This window comes from Ramularia collo-cygni, assembly GCF_900074925.1.
Source record: "Ramularia collo-cygni strain URUG2 genome assembly, contig: RCC_scaffold12, whole genome shotgun sequence".
Classification (NCBI taxonomy): Eukaryota; Fungi; Ascomycota; class Dothideomycetes; order Mycosphaerellales; family Mycosphaerellaceae; genus Ramularia; species Ramularia collo-cygni.
This window is the reverse complement of record NW_019716266.1, coordinates 1,071,106-1,094,070: the sequence shown is the minus strand read 5'-3', so window position 1 is coordinate 1,094,070 and position 22,965 is coordinate 1,071,106. Positions and strand designations below refer to the sequence as shown.

Below are 22,965 nucleotides of genomic sequence, written 5' to 3'. Positions count from 1 at the left end.
AAGGAAGCCCATCGATGTGAAGAGGCATTCAACAGTGAATCCCGTTAGAAGAACTCAATCTTCAGCGCCCATCGAAATCGACCCTCCGAATGTTCCAATGGCTGCGGTAAACTCATGCATATTATATGGGCATACTCATTGCTCACCACAGCTATTCCTCTGATCTTGAGATGCATGGCTTCGCTTGAGATGCTCCCAACCATTCCAACACGCATATGCAACCGTCCCGTGCGCCTTGCTAAATTCAATACCATCCTCACAATCCCAAACTCCTCCGCACATCTGCGCGCACCCGCTTCTCGTATTCTTCTCTCCGCTCCCGCCACATCTTCGCGGCGTCAATATTCGCAGGACTTTCATCATTAGGCTCTGCAATCATGCTCATGACGGATATGAGTATCTTCTCCACGCTCTGAATCGGACTCCAACGCTCGCTAGCGGTTTCGTAATGGTTCGGATCCTCGCCGGGAGCATGTAGGATGCTGATGCAGACTACACCGTTCGGGTATACTATTGTCATGTCAGGTCAGCCGTCTCGACTGTAGTCAGTCCGTGCGTACCGTTTGGATGCCAGATTGGCTCGGTGAATCTCATTGTCGGCGGCATGAGGGGATAATCTCGCGGGAACTTCAACTCCGCTGGAAATACACCACCTTCAAAAGGTGTGCCTTCGGGTCCTTCAATCATGGCTTCCCATAAGAAGAGGTCATCTTCGTTGACGGGCCCGGCGGTGATGCCATCCGGAGGTTCAAGCGAGAGGTTCTTGTATTCCTGGAAGAGACGCTTGCTGGCTACAGAAGTCATTGTGATGTTGTCGTAGGGATTGTGTGGGGAGTGGTATAAACGATGATGGGGATCATGTGGTCACGTACGAGCGGCGCTTCGGAGATAGTGGCCCCAGCCCCATGTCCACGCTAGAACTAGCGTGCCGCGTCTCTGGTACACTGCATGTTCAATCCACTTCGAGAACTCTATTGCTTGATCAACATCGACTTCATTCATACACAAAGATGCGCGACTGCCTTGATCATGGTCGAGCTGTGGCATTACATACCACACTGGTTCATACATTCATGAATTCGACTACGCCAGCAAGCAAGCCACGAGAGCCACCAGAATACCCGCAGCCGAGGTCTTTGCTATTACTGCGCCGCTCTCCTCATTGTCACCTTCTTCAGACTCTTCTCCCGACCCCTGACCGCCACTGTTACCACTACCGCCACCACTCCTGACATCGCTGACATTGCTGAGAGTGAGGCCAACACTACTGGCTGCATCGTCCGGAACGTTGATACCAAAGTCTGTTCCACCGCCAGCGGAGGGATGTCCAGTCGATCCTTCCACACAGGTATCTTGTTGGCCACCAAATGCCACCTCATACACCCTCTGCCACACGGCATCTGGGGAGGCCATCATTCTCGGCGTGTAGAAGATTTGGCATTCGGCGGCCTCAWAAATGTACTGCAGCGGGGTCACACTCTCATCATTCTCTCGAATCGAGTTCCGATAGTTGACAGCAGCAGATACAGTACTACTCCGGTTGAGAGCTTCCACAAATTCAGGAATCGCATCACGTCCAAATCCATCGCGGAAGTCGGTCAATGTCTGAGGGGTAATCGTGATTCCGGAAAGGAGGATTATGCCAAGCTGCAACATTGGAGCCAGTTGACCGCCTTTCACACCTCCAACTCCTTGCATTGGTCCTGTTTGAGATCTTCCACCAGTCACGACTTGTCGGACAGGACCGTCTGGTGCACTRGTCTTCATGAATTCAGTAAAGAGTGCACAAGCTGAGGCACATGCTCCATCTTGACTGCGTTTCATCATTAGTTTGGGAAGATTCTGCAGGTGATACCATGGCCAACTCACAGTAAAACAATGTTCTCCGCTTCAAAAACTTGCTGTCGAGATCTCAAGGGTGTGGCCAGGTCAATCGGCTGAGTCTGCTCCGGATCAGAGTAGTTGGTCCCGGCAGTAGCTGTGAAATCTCCGTCGACGGATGGGACCTGGACTGGGCCGAAGAAGTCTGACCATGAATCGAATCTAAGCGTACAGTCAGTACCAAGTATGTATCTACGAGAAGCCTGCTTACGTCGAGTTGGACTCGTCCAATTGCTGGGCTGCATCAAAGGCAAAGACTCCAACCGTCGGACGAAGCTCCTCGAAAGTGGCCGACACGTCGGTGGAGAAGAAGTCCGTAATCGTTTGCCCAGCAAAGTCCAACAGATCATGCGCTCTGAGATTGCTTCCTTGGTAAGGGAGCTCTGTGGTAGGGAATAGGTGGCGAAAGACCTGGTGAGGCAGGAAACCCAACCCGCCCGCTGATGATCAAAATTAGCACGTATGTCAAGATGCTACTACAGCCACAAGACAACTTACGATTCCCTCGAAGGTCGATGATGAGTCGGCTTCTTCCAGCATCGCTCGCCTCATCGAGAAACGACTCCAGAGCAATCTGGAAATCCTCCACTGCCTGCTGATCGAACCCAGCCATTGTACTATTGCTGGTGGGCAACCCAACTGCAAACGTCGTCAAAGCGAGGATAGCCAAGTCGGATTCAGATTCAGGGAAATACCCAATCAAGGATCCATCTTCCGTACTGATTACAGGATCTGACATCGGGTCGGGTTCAACAATATCAGCCTGTCTGATGACGTGTGATCCTGCGATGGAAGTCGAGAACAAAGTAGATTTGGATACATCGTGCGCAATCTTCGGTCCCACGAGAGCCTTGAGTCGCTTCTTCGACGACTCCTCCAGTTTCATCTCGGAGATCAGCTCAATCTGCTCCAGAACTGTGGAGAACTCTTCAATGACTGGGTTCCCGCTGCAGCATCTCTGGAAGAAGTCATCCGCATTGGAGACACCTCTCAGGTTGAGAGTCGTTCCGGCCACCATCTGCAAAGTCTGTGTTGATCCGTTACGAAAGGTAAGCTCAGTATCATCTGCCGATCCAAAGAATGGAGTCCCTGGTATCGCGAATGCACCACCAGCAGTTCCTTGGGCATATGTTCGCTGGAACAACCTGTTGAAATTCGCATCCGGGTCTTGGAATACTCCAGTCAAGGAAGCTTCCATATTGAGGAAGTCATCCGCACTCTGGCCATTGATCTCAGAAATGGAAGATGGCTCATAGCCTGCTCCGCTAGCCAACGCTGCCCCATCACTTGCTGCGTAGACTTCCGGCAGTGTGGTACCATCTTCCGACACGGAAATCAAACGGTAGGCCATCCCATCCGCTCTTCGTTGAAAATTGAAAACATCCACAATATCCGCAACATATGCAAAATGGCCATCATACGCCGATGCAAACAGCCTGCTAATATCCAGCTGGAAATCATATTCATTTCCGTAAAAGCCATCAGTGATCCGATCCTCTAGAGTGTCCAAACCACCCAGAACATCCACATTCGGGTACAGACGTGCGGGAAAGTCGTCGCCGCTGTTGAGGTATTCCAAGTCGCTTTGAAACTGAACAATCGATCGAAGTCCAGCAAGTTGCCTTCGTAGCCTTTGCTCAGGCTGTAATGGTATGGATCGTAAACATGCCAGAGCAATCTCAGCAGGTACATATCCTCTGATATCATCATTCAGCTCAGCACAAGGTTCCCGTCCTTGACGTCCATGAAGCGAGGTCGTTGTGACAAGCCCAGCAAGGAGTGCCAAGGATAGTGTTCGCAACATGATTTGATGGGAAAAGGGCACAACGATATTGAATGGTAAACGACACGTGGAGGCGTATAACTTATGTACAACGCCTAGAGGATCGAAGTTGCCGCTCTGCCTTTGTGTAGCTCTTGGCTCGCGGCATGTATTCGGTCTCGTTGGTTGTTGATGGGGCGAAGGATTCCTCAATATGCGCCACGGGTCTTGGTCGTACGTCAGATTGTCTCGGCGTGCGTGTTCATTTCTGCTTTCCTAGCACACTTTCTTCATATCATGGAATGATTCGAAGAGTCTGGCTCGAGTTTGGATTGTCTGCTTGCCTTCAAGACGAAAGTCCCTGTCAAGCCATCGTGAGGGACAAAGAGGTCCCGAGGAGGATCCCTCGAGGACCCTCATTTGTGGGGCTACTGGTGGAGATGCAGAGGCTCAAAATGTGGGCTCATTGGCATAACGTCAATATTCTACTCTGTACATTCGCAGCTACTGTCAGCGCCATGCGTGGGATATCTCATAATCATAAACTCCATCAATCCCATTCCGCCAAGCCAGGTCGCCCATCATAACATTATTCCATGCATCCACTTCTCCCCATCAAGTTCCTCGGAAGAGGAACTGCATGTCCTCTGGCGTCAACTTCTCCATGCTGGACTTGTCGTTGTTGATCGTTCCATTAATCATATTGGCCTTCTTCTCTTGGAGGGCCACCATACGAGATTCCACCGAATCCTCAATACACAGACGTGTGATGACACAAGGACGTCTCTGCCCGATGCGATGGCAGCGATCGGCCGACTGCCACTCAGCTGCTGGATTCCACCAACTGTAAACAAATTAGCCATGTACCATGCATCATGCATCAAGCATCATGATATTCGATCGCACTCACGGATCAACAATGAATACTCTGGAAGCTTCCGTCAAGTTCAAAGCCACACCACCAGCCTTGAGCGACACCAGGAAGATCTCGCACTCTGGGTTCGTCATGAAATGCTCAATACTCTTCTGCCGCTGGATTGGAGTCATGGAGCCATCAAGCATGACCGTGTTGAAGCCTGCCCGACGCAGACGCCACTCAATCAGCTGCAGCATAGAAGTAAACTGCGAGAAAATGATGGACTTGAGCGTCTGCTTCTTCGAGCGCAGCTTGTAAAGATCGTAGATGAGCATCTCAATCTTCGTCGAAGAGGTCCAATCCTCCATCTTGATGCGATTGATGATGGATGACTTCTTGACAACATCCTCGTYTTGCTCAATCTCCGGCTGGTCATAGTCGATCGAGAGGGGAATGTGACAACGTGGGCAATCAGCCTCGCCACCGTCATTCTCGACAGCTTGCATGTAGTTCTTGACGCAAGCGCGGCAGAAGTCGTGCTTGCACTGTGAGCGGATGGCCTCCTCAGCCACCTCGTCGCAGATGTTACAAACAAGCACGTTCTGCCCCTCATGAGCATGCTTCTTCAGCAGGAGATCAGGATGATTGGCAACTTGACGCATCTGCATGATCAGACCGAAAATGTTGGCATAGTTGTTGAGCATGACCCCACGAGAGACGTAGGTGTCGAACGTGCGTGCGGTGTTGGTCATGATTGACGAGGAAAAGTCTTTTTCAATCTCGCCGAAAAATTCATTGTGAACGATGACTTCCTTGGGCGGCAATTCCATCGAGCTGGTGTAATCACGCTTCACCCGACGAAGCATGATGCGAGCTGTGATCATCTGCAGCTTGTCCATTGCAGCAGAACGATCGCTCGCTTCCTCAGACTGCGTGATGGGATTGAGCAGCTCCTGGTTGAATACCGAAACATGCTCCATACCAGTATGCTTGCACTCCTTGCAACGATGCTCCTCATCCAGACTCCAATGTATCATATGGCAAGGGCAACGCTTGCAAAAGTACTCTGAAAATGGGCGGACCTCCAGAAATCTGAGCAACGAGAAGAATTCGCCGATGCGATTCTGTACGGGCGTTCCGGACAAGCACCACTTGTAAGTGCCAGACAGAGCAAAGCATGCCTTTGCAACACCAGTCGTGCGTGACTTGATGCTGTGGGCTTCGTCCAGGATGAGACGATGGAACTTGATGGCATGAATGGGCGAGTCCTCCTTGATGATGTCCTCTCCGCGAGTCCAGCCCTTCGTCTCCTTCCTGTAGAGGGACTCCAGTGAATTGTATGAGATCATGATGACATCAAACTTCTTCAGCTCCTTTTGGTTCATGTTCTTGACCTTGCCATTTTGTCCGTGGTATACGAGCACGTTGAGCTTGCCATCGGTGTAATCTGTAATCTCAGCCGACCATTGCATGAGAGCAACCGGTGGAACCACAACAAGAGTTGGCTCCTTCTGTGGCCAATCGGACATAATGAGAGAGACTGCTTGGATTGTCTTGCCCATGCCCATTTCATCACCCAGAAGGCCTCCTTTGTATTCGGTCTTTTCCTGTCGAATCATCCAGTTAAGGCCTTCAAGTTGAAACTGCTTCAGCTTTCGGTTGATGCTGGTCGGCTGTTCAGCTGGAACTGGCTTGATGACGGGAATCTTCTCCAAATCCTTCCACATCGTCTTGATCACTGGATGCGCCTTCTCCAACTTCTTACGCTCACGCTCTGTGCGCTTAGCACGAGCGCGATCGCCTCTCGTCATGATACTAGTCAGGTCTGCGCGTATAGCCTGAGCGCCTGCTGTGGTGATGTTGCCATGTTGAGCAGGCCGTGCGCGGCCGTGAGATCGTGCAGTCGAGGATGCCAAAGGAACGTCGGACTCGGTTTCACTACCACCGGTTGATGCTGCCTCCTCTGAGTCTGCAATTTCAAATTCATCACTGTCACCAAGTCCGTCTTCTTCGCTGTCCTCAATCTTCGTCTTGATCGATGAGCGGGCCTTAATGCTTGCGATACGAGTCTTCCTACCGCGGGATGCCTCTGCCTTGACGCTCTTAGCGTTTGAAAACCGCGGCTTCGAAACCGTCTTTCYCAGTGGGACATCAATCGAGCTGATCGATTCAAGCTGCTAAATGGTCAGCCTTCGATTCCCATGTCACAACGTATTCGGATGCGTACTTCACTGAGCGGATCATCATCCTCGGAGTCCTCAATCATCATCTTTGTCCGCTTCTTGACCGGCTCTGAAGCACCTCCCAGGGCGTATTCCTCCTCTTGTAGACGCATTGCCAATATCACATCGTCTTCATCTTCCTCCTCCTCCGAATCTTCAATCTTGAGCAGCATCTTTCCAAGCGACGATCTCTTACGTTTCGATACACCAGTCTCGCGGATGGACATTGCCGGTGTTGTGCCTGGGGTATCAATACCCAGGGAAGACTCTCGTGATGTGTTGGAGGTTGATGACTTGACGGAATCGTTGGAACTGTGGGATGCCTTCTCCTTCTTAAACAAAGATCGCTCCATTGCAGAGATCTTTGGCAAAGCGACACCTTTTGCGATTCGAGAGGAGGAGCGTACAACGATTTCGTCGTCACTTCCTTCCGAGTCTGCAATTGTGCGTCTTGACTGAACAGTTCGACGGGGAGCTCGGGGAGGTGGCAGTGTGGTGCCTTCGGCTAGGGATAGGTGTGTCAGTACAAATGTGTGGCAATTGTGGCTGCTTGGATTTCTTGTGACTCTGCAAGGAAGCAGAGGGATGATCGCGGGCAAGACATACTGCCTTTTCTGGCAAGGGATTTCCAGGTAGATCTCGCCATGATGGTCGATGTTGTGGAGGGGAGGAAGAGTGTGGTGTGCAGGGTGCACCGAATGGTGGTGAGTGTCTGGAGATTAGGTAGGTAACTCACTCGGTGYTCCGGTTCATAAATTAACAGGGATGATCGACAGAGCCGGGTGGCGGTGGCGAGTGTGCGAGACGCGACCAGGCGCGTGAAGAGGACGCGCTTTGCGAGAGAGTACTTTGTACGAAGTACATTCAACACGAGATTTGAACTCGTCTTGACTCTTGATAGAGAACAGGCTCCAGTGCAAGAGTTACCTTAGGCAACCACTCCACGAGGAAGTACCGAATGTCAAGAAGTCGTAACATCGTCTACACGTACTTACAACCTTAGAGGCCGAAATCTACAGTATAGCACTCGGTACGCCAATTTGTTCCAGTACGAAGTATTCATCTCGCGAAAAGACCACGACCAAGGCATTAATGTGTGCCTCGTGGATGCTCATGGGTTGGTGAAAAGTACACACAGCCCAATCTGCCCGTCGTCTGTCCTCTCATCTCTGCGCCCATCCTCCCTCGTGTCGGTAGAGCAAGCATTGAAGGGCCTCCGCGAGGAGTATGAGCAATGGAGTGACATGAATCTGGTGACTGAAGAGCCACAAGGTACTGAACAGTTCATTTTCAGCACGTGCGAGTGTGTGGGAACGATTTCTAGGTATTGTCGCTAAAAAAGGGCCGGAGCGATTCCCGGCGCTAGTATTTTTACAGTCAGGCGTTGGACACCTACCTTTGGTGAACACGACCTACCTACACTTACATCACACCCCTCATCCTTTACGACGCGCCGGATAACTGTCACGAATTCTCCCATCGGTGCCCATCGGATGATTGCGCGCCGCGATCCAACTTGCGCCCCGCGCAATTGAGGACCCCGATCCGACTCACATGCTCGAAGCTGCGAGACTCTCCATCTCTCCCACCATCTGAAGCCTCTTCAACCACGATGCCGCCTGGCAAGCGAAAGCGGAACGAACCACAGCCGTCTGAAGATGAAGGTCCAGGCAGACCATCTCCATACAAGCCGGCAGAGAAGAGCAGCGCTGCTGCGTCTACATCAAGGCGCGCATCTCGAGGCAAGGCTGTGGATGTGGAAGACGAGGAAATGGCAAATTCCGCGGCGGGTACACCAGCAGCCGATACTGTAGCACACACAAACGGAAACCATGCTGTCAACGGGAAGCAGCAACATCGCTACGTACACATCACCGATGATGTTGTATCGACATGGGCAGACTCTGGAGCCCAGACAGTGCTCAGCTCTGCCTCCAGTTCCGACGACATGGCAATCAATGATGTGCTTTTGGRGCTTGTACGATCTGCACTTGATGGTCGTTTGACCGGCAAGCAGGCGGGTCTCTTTGTACGCGACCTCATCACGGCTCAACAAGATGTCGACGTGACCTTCATCTTCATCAATACAATCTCATTCTTGTACGAGGCAAACCACAAAGGACCTGGTCTTGCAGAGATGATTGCGGCGACCGGTATCGATCAGCAATTACTACGCCAGGAACTCGACATTCCTATGCTACAAGAACTTGAGCTTGTCAGGAGTACATTCGAGAGGGTGCGCACCCGTAAGACTACAAATGCACTCTATCGACAGGCAAATTTCAATCTGCTCCGCGAGGAGAGCGAAGGCTATGCCAAACTCATCACCGAATACTTCAACACCGCCMAGGAGGCCAGCAGTCGGCGGGATGAGGATCCATACATGGCGGAAGAGGCATTCCAACGGGTAAAGGCATTGGTGGGAGCCTTTGACCTCGACACCGGCAGAGTGCTGGACATCACCCTCGATGTCAGCGCCAACCTGTTGGTCAAGGCTTACCCGTTCTTCATCAAGTTCTACCGCGCTAGCAGTTGGTGGCCTGACAATGAACAACTTGATAACATCAAGTGGGAGGATCAGGGTTTCAGCTCGCTACCAAATTGGGCACTTCCTGGCTCTGGGAGGTCAGCCTCCAGCGATGAGGATAAAGAGCAAATGGTTAAGCTGAGAGAAGCTCGCGATGTTCTCTTCTGGCAGCGCGTGCAAGAGGTCGGTATGAATGCATTCTTCGAGCTGGGAGCGAGGAAGATTGTAGACTTTGAAGCCATCCTCCCTCTACTATCAACCGAAGCTCAACCCGAGCTGGATTCTCGGGGCAAGGAAAGCAACTCCAACAAGCGACAGCGTTTGAATGAGGATCGCAAGTACATGCATGAGACGAAATGCTTGCCACCTTCTGGRAATTACGATGCCGCACAGCTACTCGGCTTCAAGCTGCGATTCTACGCCTCTTCGGCGCGCGACGCCACCGACTCACTTCCCGATAATGTCATCTACCTAGCCGCGCTCCTCATCAAGATTGGCTTCATTTCCCTTCGAGATCTCTACCCACATCTCCACCCTTCGGATGAGGAGATGAAGGGGGAGAAGAGCCGGCTTGAAAAGGAAAAGGCTGACAAAGATGCCAAAGATCGTCCAGGCGGAGGGATGAACGCTCTGTTGATGGCCGGCGCTCTCGTGGACGACCTTGCTCCACCAACGCGCGGGTCTCGAATCGACAAGGAAAAGAGCGGCGGTGCCACACCAGCACAAGAGAAGAAGGAAGATGCCAAGGAGGAGTTGCCAACTCCTGCAAACCAAAAGTTGTTGCTCCTTCGAGCTCTGCTTCTCATCGGTGCAATCCCCGAGGCACTCTACATTCTGGGGCGCTTCCCATGGCTCGCAGATGTCGACATATCCTTACCTCCGTTCCTCCTTCGAATTGCCAAACAAATGCTGAGCAAAGTTGCTGCATCCCTCAAACCCCTGGATGGACGAGTAGGACTTTCAGACTCCAAAGATCAGCTAGTTGACACAACTCCGCGACCCGATGGCACCCTTTCAGTCACAACAAGACCAACGAAAAAGGTCACCAGATGGCTGCACAACGACTGCTTCGACAAGGACGACGGACTCGAGTACAAGCATTATTACGGAGACTGGAGCGACAATGTGCCGATATGTCAGAATCTTGACGACGTCTTCCTCTTGTGCAGCACATTCCTTGGCTTTCTTGGGGTCAAGATTGGACAAGACGTCGAGCTCTACGGCACCCTGCTGCGACTCGCTCACAAGAGCATGTCAGAGGATTCATCAACCTCAAATCATGCTCGATGGCTAGATCTGATGAAGCGTTTGCTCGTTCCCGCCTTGAGCTGCTCAAAGCACAATCCTCAGCTCGCACAGCAGGTCTTTGATCTTCTCCGCTTCTTCCCAACATCCACCAGGTACAATGTATACGCCGAGTGGTTCACCAGCCGAAAAGTCACAACCATGCCAGAGATGAAGACAGCCCTTGCACGGAATTTGGCAGAAGTCAAGGATGTCCTCCGCCGGGTATCCAACGACACTGGCAAGAAGCAATCACGAGCACTGGGGAAGGTGTCTTTGGCTTCTCCTGGAGTGGTCATGGCAGAAATGATCAGCCAGCTGGAAAATTACAGCAACATGATCCCGGCCTTGGTTGAGTGCACTCGCTATTTCTCCTCTTTAGCCTACGACGTCTTGACGTGGTCTCTGATCAACTCTCTTCGCGGCGCTGGTCGAAGCCGCATCCAAGCAGACGGAATGCTCACAAGCCCTTGGCTTCAAGCTTTGTCACAATTCGTTGCGGCACTATTCACACGCTACACGCATCTCAACCCATCGCCATTACTGCAATACCTTGCATCCGAGCTACGGGTTGGGAACTCTACAGATCTGGAAATGTTCGAGCAAATGCTGGCGGAAATGGCAGGCATTCGTTCTGATGTCGAGTTCAACGATTCTCAAGTCGTTGCCATGGCAGGTGGAGAACTATTGCAAAGCCACATCATGCAACAGCTGTCCGATACGAGACATGTGAAAAAGGCGTCCGCCAAGCGGCTGATCAAGGCTCTTTCAGAACCAGGACTCATCGGCCAGTGCCTGGTTGCAATCGCTCAGGAACGCCAAATGTATCAGCATCGCACCAATGAGACCCAGCTTTCAATCCCGAATGCCACGACCATGCCATTGAAAGTACTTGGCAACAATGTCGACAAGATCCAAGCAGTCTTTGCGCAATACCTTGACGTGTTGAGGAATAATTTGAAGCCGGAAGAGTTTGAAGCATCAGTACCAAATGCCATCAGCTTGGTTGAAGAATTCGGCTTGGAGCCAGGAGTTGCGCTGACAATATGTCGTGTTGCTTTGCGGGGCCGTATGGATGATATTGATCGAACGCGGAAACAAGAGGAGCGAAATGAGAAAAAGGAGAAGATTGCGCAGGATCTTGTGGACGCAGGTGGCGATGCAGCCATGAAGGATGTTGCAGAAAATGCAATTGCCGAGGCAGCTGCAACAACTCCAGAAGAGGCAGTCAACAACACCAGCTCGGCGACATCAAGCCCGTGGCATCCCGTACTCGAGCCGGTCATCGACGGTCTGTCCAGCATACTACCTGACCTGGGTACGAGGGTCAGCTTGCCATTCTACGTCTCCTTCTGGACTTTGTCCTCTGGAGATGTTCACGTCCCCATCGACAGCTACAACCACGAAGTCGCGAGATTGGAGCATCAAATCAAAGAAATCATGAATGATCGTTCCGATGTCAGCGCAATCGCCTCTAGAGAACGCGACCGCAAGCGCAAGGTCCTTCAGGAGTGGTACGATAAGCTGAAAAGCGAGCCCGCACAGCAACTGGCTGCGTTCATCGACGTTCGAAAGCGAATCAGCAAAGGTGAAAACCTCCATTGGTTTTCCAACAACCTTCACGAGACAAAAGCCGAGAAAGATGCCAAGTATATTGGACTCTTGCAGGAGTGCTTCATCCCGCGAGCCATTCTTTCATCAGTCGATGCGCACTTTTCTTTCCTGATGCTGAAGCTGATGCACGATAACGCCACGCCTGGCTTCAGCCTGATGCATCTCATTCACCACTTGTTCAAGAAGAATGAACTGGCGGCTTTACTTTTCCAGTGCACTGCCAACGAAGCGCAGCACCTCGCACGCTTCCTCTGCGAGACTCTCAAGATGCTTCATCGATGGCACGCAGACAAAGCCACGTATGAAAAGGAGGCACTTGGCGATAAGACGAAGCTGCGAGGCTTCGTCATCACCTTTGATGAGAGTGGGGAGCCAAAGACTGTTCTGGAGTTTGAAAACTTCCGCCGAATCTTGTACAACTACCACATTCACATCAACGGTGCTCTCCTTGCTTGCTTCCAATCAGGCGAGTACATGCACATTCGTAATGGCATCATTACCCTCAAGGGAATTCACCAGGTGTTCCCAGCGGTCAAATTCATGGGCAAGGCATTGTATGAGAACGTTCAGAAAATATCTGCCGAAGACCCGCGTTCGGATCTCAAACTTGCAGCCATGTCGTTGCTCGGTCCTCTCAAGAACCGAGATAAGCACTGGGTACTTCCACAAGCCTTTAGGCTTAACGATCCGAAAGATGCTGCGAAGCCCGGAAGCAGGCCAGCTTCTGCTCAGCCAGAGAATGATTCCGCCGAGCCAAAGCTCAGTGCAACGGCGCCTGAGTTCAAGCCATCGGTGTCGCACTTGACGAATGGGAGAAAAGAGTCAACGGTGGGTGGCAGAGAGGATGGTGAGATTGAGGATGCCAAGGATGGGGATACTGAGATGAAGGACGTCAAGAGCGAGAATGAAGAAAAGTCCTCCTCTGCTGGCATCGCAAAGGACAAAGCGAAAGCAGAGTCCAAGCCGTCTACACCAGCGCCAGGTCGTTCCCGACCCCCTCCAAGCGCGGGTGTACCGCCCAGATTAGAGTCATCCCGACCAGCTTCCACCCATCAAAGCAATTCGAGAGGGCCTCCACCTAACCTGCCATCTCGTCCAGAGGCCGGACCGCCACAAGCTCCATCGTCTGCTTCGGGCAGAGGAGGTAGGGGATTGCCTGGTCGTCCAGACGATCGATCGGTTGGCAGGCTTGATCGTCCACCTGAAGCCCGACCTCTTTCTAGAGATCACTCACCGCCCGGTCATCGCAGCCGTGGAAGAACACCTCCTGGTGTTGGAAGGTCATACTTCGAGCGGCCCGTCGATCGTCCCGGACCAGACAGCCGTGGTGGGCGTGATGACGGATGGCCTGGATCTCGTAGAGAACCTCCGCCGCAGCACTCACGACCCCACAATGAGACTCGTGATCGCCATGAGCACGGTCGGATGGCTGAAGCTATCCATCCCGATAGAATGGGGCATGTCTCCGCAGTACACGGCAACTCTTCGCCGCGACCTGCTTCCAGAGCGCCAGCACCTCCTCAGGCACCTCCCACTGCTGTTGCCCATGGTGTTAACCCTGAGCGCTTGGCGTTAATCAACAACGACTCGACATCCAACTCTTCCAGCCCTCGGGGAGGTCGAGATGTGGAGAGAGATCAGCGAAGGGAGAGAGAGCCGAGAGCAGAACCCGGGGCGCCGCCTGCATATCCACCGCGCTCTGAAAGTCGACAGAGCGGGAGGGGTTCTATCGATGCTCCACCACGTTCGGATCACCATCACGACAAACGTGGCGGCAAATTGAACAATCGTGAGATGGGACCACCGCAGACAGAGTCGAGTTATGGGCGACTCAACACTTCGGATGCTCCGTCTGGGCCTAGGCAGCCCAACGGTCCAAGTCGTGGCGGGCGCAACTTTACCGCGCCTCCGCTTGGACCTCGTGCAAATGATGTGCCCTTGCCTTCGCCAACCACCTCACGCGCTCCCGAACCTGCTCCATCGCGGGGAGGACTTTCTCGCCATTCAAGCGGGCACAATGAGCGACACGCCGCAGCGCCCTCCACGCCAAGTACTCCGGTCCTTGAATCTGGGCCTTCCGTTCACCCAAGTCGATTGCCTCACTTGGGTCAAACATCCCAGCCATCTCCAATTCAGACAAAGTTCCCGACGCCAAATGCACCGCGGAGCCTCAGCTCTCCAACATCGGCTGCACCTTCTGGGCCACGTGGAACTGCACGTGGCGGACCTCCCTCTGGCACGCCGACAGGACCTGCTCCCGCCCCTCCGTCCGGGCCTGCAGGATCCGGCCAAATACGTCGGCAGCATCAAAGTATCAACAGTATCACCGGCGCTACGTCAGCATCCTCTGGGCAGGGCGTCAGTTTTAGAGGCGCTGCACGCCAATCAAGTACTGCCGGTCCGGCAAAGGGTCCTCGTGCAGCATCAGTGGTTTCAGCCGGTATGGATGGCCCTCCAAGCCGCCCACAATTCGATGAGCCTTCCACAGGGCCATCTCACGGTCGTCCCGATCTTTTTGGAGCAAAACCTGACGACTCTGGACATCGACGTCGCGAAGATGATCGTCAGTACAGCAGCCGTGACCCGAGCCGTGATAGGCGACCCGATGCAGGTGATTCTCAATTCATCAGGCAACCACCTGTACCGCCTCCACCACCAGGTCCACCCCCGGGAGCTCCAGATCGACGTGGTCCTCGTGATGAGCGTAGACCACACGATGAGAGGGCTTCTAGGGATAACCAGCACAGACCGAATGACCGTCGCAGTTTAGGTGGTGAGAGACAGCAACGTTCGGATGAGCCGCACAATCGTCGTCCGCTTCCAGATGCTCAGCCAGGCTGGGATCAAGGTAGGAACAATTCAGGCCCGCCTAGGGAGGCATTCAGGGGAGGACAAGGCCCACCACGTCGGGAAGATGATCGAAGAGAATCCAGAGGTCCTCGTGATGATGCCAATCAGGCGCCGCGTGGTAGGAAGCGAGGAAACGATGAACCCACCTTTGATGGAAATGGTCCGAAGCGAAGACAAAGTGGCCGAACTTGAATCAAATCACGGAGTTTGTAACACGAGCAAGAAAATTCTACTTTTACTGTTTTACTACGACATTTCGGCATATTGGAGTCGGTTGGGTGTGTTGGGAGAGTCAGAGGGCTGGAAAGACCCAGTCAGGAAGTGAGAGAGATTCACAGCAATGTGCGCAGACGCTGTAGCACTGGTTTTTATCATATGTTGGCCTTTTTTTCGAGATCACCATTGAAATTAGCAAAGGCGTCGGGGTATAGCGTTCAAGCGACTTTGCATGCATGAGATGATGATTTGCTGTAGAATATTGCATACCCAAAGAATGCATCTAGAGACTCTGGTCGAGCAATAATTCTCTTGCTTTCACGGATTTTGCAAGTCTTACTTCACTTCTGTGAGGCAAGTGAAGGAAGGCTGCTATCGTGATCGGCATACCAGGCAAGCAGGATAGATGTCTACATGTACTGCTTGCATCACGAATGATCTGGAAATTCCACATTGCAATGTAAGGTATCTTTCATGCGTACTTTGGTCGGTCCTTGAGGATTCCAGATCGCCCCATCCATCCTTCCGTAGGTATCAAGCGACTCCAATGAAGCTTGCTTCCAAAGATCATGAAATTGGCTCAGGAAGCTGCACAACCCCAAAACCAGCAGAGAACAAGCAAAGAGTAAGGGACCTTGAATGAGCATACACTGCCTCAAACATCATCCCAAACGAAATCTTCCCACTTTTGCGATTTCCTCATCATACAGTACCTCCCTCCAAGGGACCGGGTGCCAGACAGTTCATGACCTTGAATACATACGTCTCCAAAAAGAAGCTGACTGACCATGCTTTCCTCAAGGTACCAGAAGATCTGAGCGAAATTACAGCAGTGCAGATGCCTCGACCAATATTTACCTGGACGTCAGCGGATACGATGAGGTGATGATGGCTTACTCGAGATCTTGCACATCTAGTCCGAATGATGGTTAGAACGATTCCACTAAACCGGCCGTGCCCAAGAGGCCGTCAATTGAGAGTGATGACCTACAGGACATGATACAAGACATGATGGTGGCGGCCGACCAGGCTCTTTCAATGTTGCTTCAACGGTGAAATGATGAAAAGTCAATGGGAATCATTGCCATGCACTCAGTGGCATGCGGCTGCCCGCTGGCCGCTAAACTATTCATCACAGAACCAGGCTATCAAAGCCACATCTTTCCCATGCCATGACCATCAAGCTAAAAACGTCAAAAGGTTCTCAACTTCTCATTAGCCCAGCAGCTTTTGTTTTTTTGCAGTTCCCTTCGCGCCGAGTATGAGCAGAGGAGAGGCGCAGAGCCCACCTCCTCCCGAGAAGAAATCATCTACTTTGTGAGTAGCACAACCCCATGGCAACAATTGCTAGTAGTAGCCGGACCAGCGCACGTCCATCATTCGTTGAGAGACACCGCGAAGTGCATTCTCTTCTGTCCAGTGCGCCAAAGACGCCAGGTCCTTTGAACGCCGGCCTCCGCAGCCGGTGTGGCCGCCAAGACAATGATGAATCGCTGCGTGACTTCGTGAAAGCTTTGGAGAGGCGAAATCAAAAACCTGATCGTGCCAGATGTTTGCCTCTCAATCTAGACGAGCCATCATCTGATCCTTGGTCAATGGTGTAAGGTTGTCAATATCCAATCCCTTGGCCACGAGACCCGGCTTGATATGGGCTGGCACCAACTGGTGGTTGAGGTGAGGTGCAATGGAGAGTTCTACGAATGCAAGTCAGCCTTTGCGTGTTTCAGACGGAGATTGATGCAAGCCTACCGTGATGCGAAAAGTCGAATAAGGTGGGCAAATCTTTACTGCTTCCGCTCGAATGACGCGAGTCTGGGAGCCTGGTGTTGGGATCTCTCAATTCGTCAAAGAATGGGTGCACCATGGCATCGACTGCCGACAGACGTTGTGTCGGTGTGTACTCCAACAACCGTGAAATCAAGTCGATCGCGTTGGGGTCGGCCTTACGGAACACCTGATTGCAAGAATTAGCTTCGCAGCTTCCACTTCACCCGGGACAAGCATACCTTGCTGAACGGATGCGGCTTGATTTGGGGAAACTTGTGCTCCATGTAATTCGGGTTCATGGTGCGAATCTGGTCTCGTGTTGGTGTGCCAAGGACCTTGATAATCTCCACCAGCTGGTCAATGCCAGACTCTCCAGGAAACAGTGGCTGTCCGAGCATGAGCTCTGCCATGACGCAACCCGTGGACCAAACATCTGCAAAAGTGTTAGACATGTGAAAGCGGGGTTGCAACTTGCATCGACTCACCAATCTTGGTGGTGTAATTGGTGGCACCGAAGATTAGTTCCGGCGCACGATAGTATCGCGAGCAAATGTACGAGACATTGGGTTCGTTCTCCACCAAAATCTTCGCGCTGCCAAAGTCACAGAGCTTGAGGATTCCCGAAGATGGATCCAACAGCAGATTCTGCGGCTTAATGTCTCGGTGGCAGATGCCCTGGGAGTGGATGTAGGCGAGCGAGCGGAAGAGTTGGTAAATGTAGAGCTTGACTTCCAGAATTGGCATGGTGGTCTTGAGCTTGTTGAAGTGTCTCGAGGCCCGGTAGACGGTCTCCGGGACGAATTCGAGGACCAGGTTGAGATAGACCTCATCTTTCTGCGCGGCGATCAGAGCTGTTTGAATTCCCATTTTGTTATCGGTGTCGCGCACCCTGTCTCCGTTGGAGTAGTAGAATGCCTTGAGTTCGACAATGTTGGGATGGCGAACAATGCGCATGATTTGCAGTTCTCGGTTCTATGCATTCAATGGTGAGCGTCGAGGGCAGCAGAGGAGCGGGAGCGCGTAGTGCTCACCTTGAAGCGCTTGTCCTGCAGCACCCGTTTGATGGCCGCATCCTCGCCCGAGGGGGACAGTTTCGTCTGGAAGACCACGCCGAAACTGCCATTGCCCACAATCTTGCACTGCGTGTATTGCATCTCTCGCGTCTCGCCGGTCAAGCCATCCTGCACCTTTTCGCGAATCACCTCTGCGCACACGCGTTAGTCGTCACTCACCCACAATGGTCGTCACGTGTGATGGGAAGCATCATACCACCCATTCTCAGGCTTTGAAAGGCCGACGGACGGCTCTGTGACATAGTGCACTGGTCGGCAAAGGGGGTGTGCGCGGCGTCTTGCTGCCGCGGAGGGGACGAGCCGGACTGGAGCGGGATCACAGTCGCGGGAGTGGTGATGGGTGCGTTGTGGGCGGGGTCGGCAAGCAAGGTCGAGGTCGGCGGGGCTGGCGATGCGGATGSTAGGCTCTATTGGAGCGTCGAAGCGGTGCGCGGGGTGGAATTGGTGGCGGTGGTGAGGTGTGGATGTAGCGGCGCAAGAGTGTAAGGTAGGTACGAGTCGGCAACAGCAGCGCGAAGGTGTTTTGGGGTCGTGCTGCGCTGCGAGGCTGAGGGTGAGAGGCTTGAAACGCTGGGGAGATTCTGCCGCGAGCAATGCTGGGCTGGGCTGGGCTGGATGTGGTGGGTGGGTGGACAGATGTGGTGCGGTGAGATGGGAAAGAGGGGTGGATGTATAGGTGGGTGGATGGGTTGGTAGGAGGGCCTTTCCCAGCTGATGAGAGAGGCAGAAGCAGAGGCAGGCAGGTCGACTAACTCAGTTCTAGATCTGCTAACAACTTCATTCTCCACAGCACAAGTGGACCTCATCTCATCACTTGACTTGATTGAAGTCATGTGCTGCCTTCTGCCTCTCCTCCGTCGTCATACCTTGGCACGCGCTTTTTCCATCCTTTTAATAACAAAAGGCCCACCCACCTCCAAGCTACGTAGTATCGCCGGTAAAGCGCGATATGTCCTATTCCTCAGGAGACGATTCTACCCAAAAATCACATCCATTGCCTTCAACACACACGCTGCTATGCTTGGACCTTCACCCACCCTCCGAGAGTGCATCATCATGGAAAGCCCGTGCAAGATCTGCTAGCTCACATGGCCTGCGGGCCGTCCACCTCGACCGCTGAGAATATCGGTGCACCGGCTTATTATTACGCTACCAAATGAATCCTTCCCATTTGTTCTTCATTCACGTTAATTAAACAGCAGCAACTTCTCCTTGAACATTGTTGATGCCTCCGACCAATGTCCAAGTCGATGAGATGAGTTTTCAATTCAAAGGGATACGCTGTCGGATACCGCATACCATGGATTTTCATTCACTCATGATTTGGCTCCGTTGAGATTCCGTCGCACATTGCTGCAACAAGTCGCGGTTACTGCGGGTCTGTCTCTGCACATGTAGCTCAAACGAGCGAGCTGCAGGCGTCGGTATTGAAGTTCATGCAGCGTGCGTCAACATCATCGTGTCGTGTGCCGATCACACAGACATAAATAAGCGTCCTTTTCGAGACGTACTCCCAGACGCTAGCGCGCAGATTTTACAGGCATATGCCCCGCGCACGCAAGACTAACATCCCCAGAGTCGTTTGGTGAGTTATTTGCACATTATTCGTTGCGATCATGACAGTCTTGTTGAGCATTCAGCTCAACTAGCCGGTGATCTTGCCATATTCAGATCCTCAAAACTGATGCTCTCCCACCCATTCATCAAGAATCACAGGTGGAATTCAATTCGACAGGCATTGGGAGCTTTGCAGCTAATAAAGTTTAGCTCCATCCAATCAGTCAAATCCCGCTTGCATCTCGCGGCTGCGATCAAAGCGGAGGTACTGGACGAATCCTGTCAATTGTCCAGCCTGTTTCTGCACAACACATGCTGTGCTCTGCCATCTGACCGATCGTGTTTGCTGGCACATGAAAAGCTTCATCGACACACGTATCTCGGAATGGAGGCGTGATCACACTACCTGCCGCTGGACGCCTCCGAATCCACATATACCCGTGCCTGTAAATAGGTGGAGGTCACGCGGTAAGGTGAGGCTAGATCGTAAATCGTGCAGATAACTATACTGTAGGCTGTACAGTAGTAGTTGACTCCACCTGACAGTTCCCTGGCTGGCATTGCCAAGATCAGGGGACGACGGCGCGAACATGTCGGCATTGATGGTAATTGTGCACCATTTACCACGCCGGAGGTACCTCCTGCGGCTGCTTGCATGTGCTATTAGTCGAGATGCTACCTTGGCCCAATCACGTAAGACGGAGAGATTACACGGACAGTCTTGCGGCGTGATGAATGCTGTACAATCTCTCATTGTGATCCACGTCAAGGCACATGGCAGACCGCGCGTATTCGCATAACMGACCCGATGATTCGGTTATTATTCCATGCGTACATCCTCCACGCTGTCAATGGTCGTCTTGGAAGAGATGAGATGCGGCTGACCATCGTCCAGGCGTACATCTGAGATTCTGAAAGTGTGAACATGAGACACATCCTACATGCTGTCATGCTGTGATGCTGTCAGGCTAGTGTCTCGGCCTCCTTCCCTGGAGGCAATGACTCCATCGTTTCTTTCAACAACTTCTCCCTCTTCCAAGTTCCCCTCACATGAGCCAGTAAATTAAGTGCACCCGAGGGAGTGACGCCTTCGATCCTGCGTGCTTGACCTACAGACTCCGGCTGTGTCTCGCTAAGAATCTTCTTTTCCTCCCAGCTGAGACCGTGAATCGCTTGATAGTCCAAGTTGGACGGAAGTAGGAGGCTTTCATCACGCGCAAATGCTGCGGCTGTATTCTCCTGTTGGGTGATGTACGGCGCATACACGCCTTCGATGCTGAGACGAGTTCGAATGCGCTCCGAGTAGCTCGAAATCTCCGGGATGAGCTCCATCAGCGATGAAGTGTTGATATTGGTATGTCGGAGCAGCTCAAATGCTGATCTTTTGATGCTATCGCTTCGGACGGGAAAGCCGTGCTCAATCCAAGATTGTGAGCTGAGTTTCTTGTCTTCCAGCAATGCTCGTAGCTCGTCCATCTGTGCCCTTTCATCACGGAACCGAGACCAGCGGTGATCGCCAACAACACCAGCCTCACGACCCTTCGCGGTCAGTCGCAAATCTGCATTGTCTGCTCGAGCAGACATGCGGTACTCGCTCCTGCTGGTGAACATCCTATACGGTTCGCTGACGCCTTTGGTGACGAGGTCGTCAATCATAATGCCAATATATCCATCCGCTCTTGACATGACAAAAGCTGAGCGCCCCACAGCTGCGTTTCCGGCGTTGATACCGGCGAGTACCCCCTGCGCGGCGGCTTCTTCATATCCTGTTGTGCCGTTGATCTGTCCAGCAAGAAACAGACCACCAATCGCCTTGGTTTCTAGGGTGCTTTTCAGGCTCCTCGGATCGACGTAATCATACTCCACGCCATACCCTGGCTGTAGAATCTTCACGTTTTCCAGCCCAACCACGGACCTCAATATAGCCTCCTGTGCTTCTGCAGGGACCGTCATGCTTACACCATTCGGGTATATAACATCGTTGTCGAAGCCCTCGGGTTCCAACCAGATGAGATGGCTCTCTTTGGAGGTGAATCGTAATACTTTGCTTTCAAGCGATGGACAATATCGAGGTCCTTTGACAGTCTCTCGGATATGTATGCTCTTGTCAAGATTTTGACGTATAATGTCATGTGCCTTGGGGTTGGTGTATGTGCTGTGACAGTCTAGTTGTGTTTCTACCGCAACACGCTCGTTGAGATAGGAAAACGGCATGGGAGGCTCATCACCAGGCTGCACCTCAAGTTGGGAGAAATCGATCGTTCTCCTGTCCAGACGGGGTGGCGTTCCAGTCTTGAGTCGTCCAAGTTTAAAGCCTGCTTCTCGTAGTGACGTGGACAGACCAAATGTAGCAGCCTCACCCATCCGCCCTGAAGGGAACACTTCGAGTCCGATGTGAATCYCACCGCCCAGGAATGTGCCCGTCGTTATCACAACGTTTTCAGTCTCAATCACCTCACCCGACTCCAACCTGACCCCTGTGATCTTTCCATGTCTACCTTCTGCAGCTGCAGTTGGAGATCTGTCAACCACGATATCCGCAACCTTGCCCTCTTTCACTTCCAACCCAGGATAGTTTATCATCTCATGCCTCATGTATTTCTTGTAGAGCGCTCGGTCAATCTGTGCTCGTGGTCCCCATACTGCAGGTCCCTTCTTCCGATTCAGCATTCTGAATTGGATCCCAGCCTGGTCTGTAATTCGACCGACAAGCCCGTCTAGGGCATCAATCTCTCGCAACATTGTGCCTTTCCCAATGCCACCAAATGATGGATTACAGCTGCATACTCCTAGATTGTCCAGTGAGGGCGTGACGAGCATCGTCCGGGCTCCGGTTCGCGCCGCTGCTGCAGAGGCTTCGCATCCTGCATGGCCGCCTCCGATTACAACTACGTCGACGGGAGGTCTGGCATGTGGTCAACACGCGAGTCGTTGGCGAGGCGATTCCGGGTGCATTCAATCACCTTGAGGGTATATCGGCGACTGTGGCAAGACTGCGCCGCAGAGCAACTGCGGGCCGCACACGACGTGCATGGCCCAAGACGCGCGCCCTAGCAGAGGGCGTAACGACAGACATTGCGCATGTTGTGTAGTGAAGGTTGTGAAGTTATAGAATCAGCTCAGCCAGCATAGGTGAGCAGATCACAATTCTCGGGGGCGACGCCGAAGTTTACCTCAGGCTTCAAACTTTCGCCGTGAACATGAACAAGATAAGCAACCAAGCAAAGCAGTTGCGGCAGCCAAGAACCGCAGCCACGATCATTCCAACCAGTCGAGGCCATTTGATCCGCACCAGGCTCTGCGCGTGTGGACGGTAGATGGTGGAGGTGGCGGAGGATCGGGTGATCATTCCGCGC

The 22,965-nt window shown here is 52.6% G+C and overlaps 6 protein-coding genes; 1 reads left to right on the top strand and 5 right to left on the bottom strand.

Moving 5' to 3' along the window:
* Positions 1–256: 256 nt before the first annotated feature.
* On the bottom strand, positions 257–804 carry RCC_07926 (ubiquitin-conjugating enzyme E2-18 kDa; the record flags this gene model as incomplete). XM_023773178.1 has 2 exons in its annotated part: positions 257–510; positions 561–804. The coding sequence occupies 2 exons, from the start codon at positions 802–804 to the stop codon at positions 257–259; spliced, it is 498 nt and encodes a 165-aa protein (XP_023628946.1).
* Positions 805–1,083: 279 nt separating this feature from the next.
* RCC_07925 (uncharacterized protein) lies at positions 1,084–3,685 on the bottom strand (the record flags this gene model as incomplete). XM_023773177.1 has 4 exons in its annotated part: positions 1,084–1,813; positions 1,870–2,043; positions 2,093–2,321; positions 2,380–3,685. The coding sequence occupies 4 exons, from the start codon at positions 3,683–3,685 to the stop codon at positions 1,084–1,086; spliced, it is 2,439 nt and encodes an 812-aa protein (XP_023628945.1).
* Positions 3,686–4,258: 573 nt separating this feature from the next.
* RCC_07924 (related to DNA repair protein RAD16) lies at positions 4,259–7,367 on the bottom strand (the record flags this gene model as incomplete). XM_023773176.1 has 4 exons in its annotated part: positions 4,259–4,487; positions 4,554–6,673; positions 6,727–7,226; positions 7,328–7,367. The coding sequence occupies 4 exons, from the start codon at positions 7,365–7,367 to the stop codon at positions 4,259–4,261; spliced, it is 2,889 nt and encodes a 962-aa protein (XP_023628944.1).
* A 966-nt stretch (positions 7,368–8,333) lies between these two features.
* RCC_07923 (uncharacterized protein) lies at positions 8,334–15,188 on the top strand (the record flags this gene model as incomplete). Its single annotated transcript, XM_023773175.1, has 1 exon — positions 8,334–15,188. The coding sequence occupies one exon, from the start codon at positions 8,334–8,336 to the stop codon at positions 15,186–15,188; it is 6,855 nt and encodes a 2,284-aa protein (XP_023628943.1).
* A 1,584-nt stretch (positions 15,189–16,772) lies between these two features.
* On the bottom strand, positions 16,773–18,294 carry RCC_07922 (probable glycogen synthase kinase 3 alpha; the record flags this gene model as incomplete). XM_023773174.1 has 7 exons in its annotated part: positions 16,773–16,906; positions 16,962–17,166; positions 17,219–17,412; positions 17,465–17,813; positions 17,868–17,951; positions 18,011–18,183; positions 18,249–18,294. The coding sequence occupies 7 exons, from the start codon at positions 18,292–18,294 to the stop codon at positions 16,773–16,775; spliced, it is 1,185 nt and encodes a 394-aa protein (XP_023628942.1).
* Positions 18,295–20,572: 2,278 nt separating this feature from the next.
* Positions 20,573–22,685, bottom strand: RCC_07921 (probable mitochondrial translation optimization protein 1; the record flags this gene model as incomplete). XM_023773173.1 has 2 exons in its annotated part: positions 20,573–22,514; positions 22,573–22,685. 2 exons carry the CDS (start codon positions 22,683–22,685, stop codon positions 20,573–20,575), a joined length of 2,055 nt encoding a protein of 684 aa, XP_023628941.1.
* Positions 22,686–22,965: the final 280 nt, after the last annotated feature.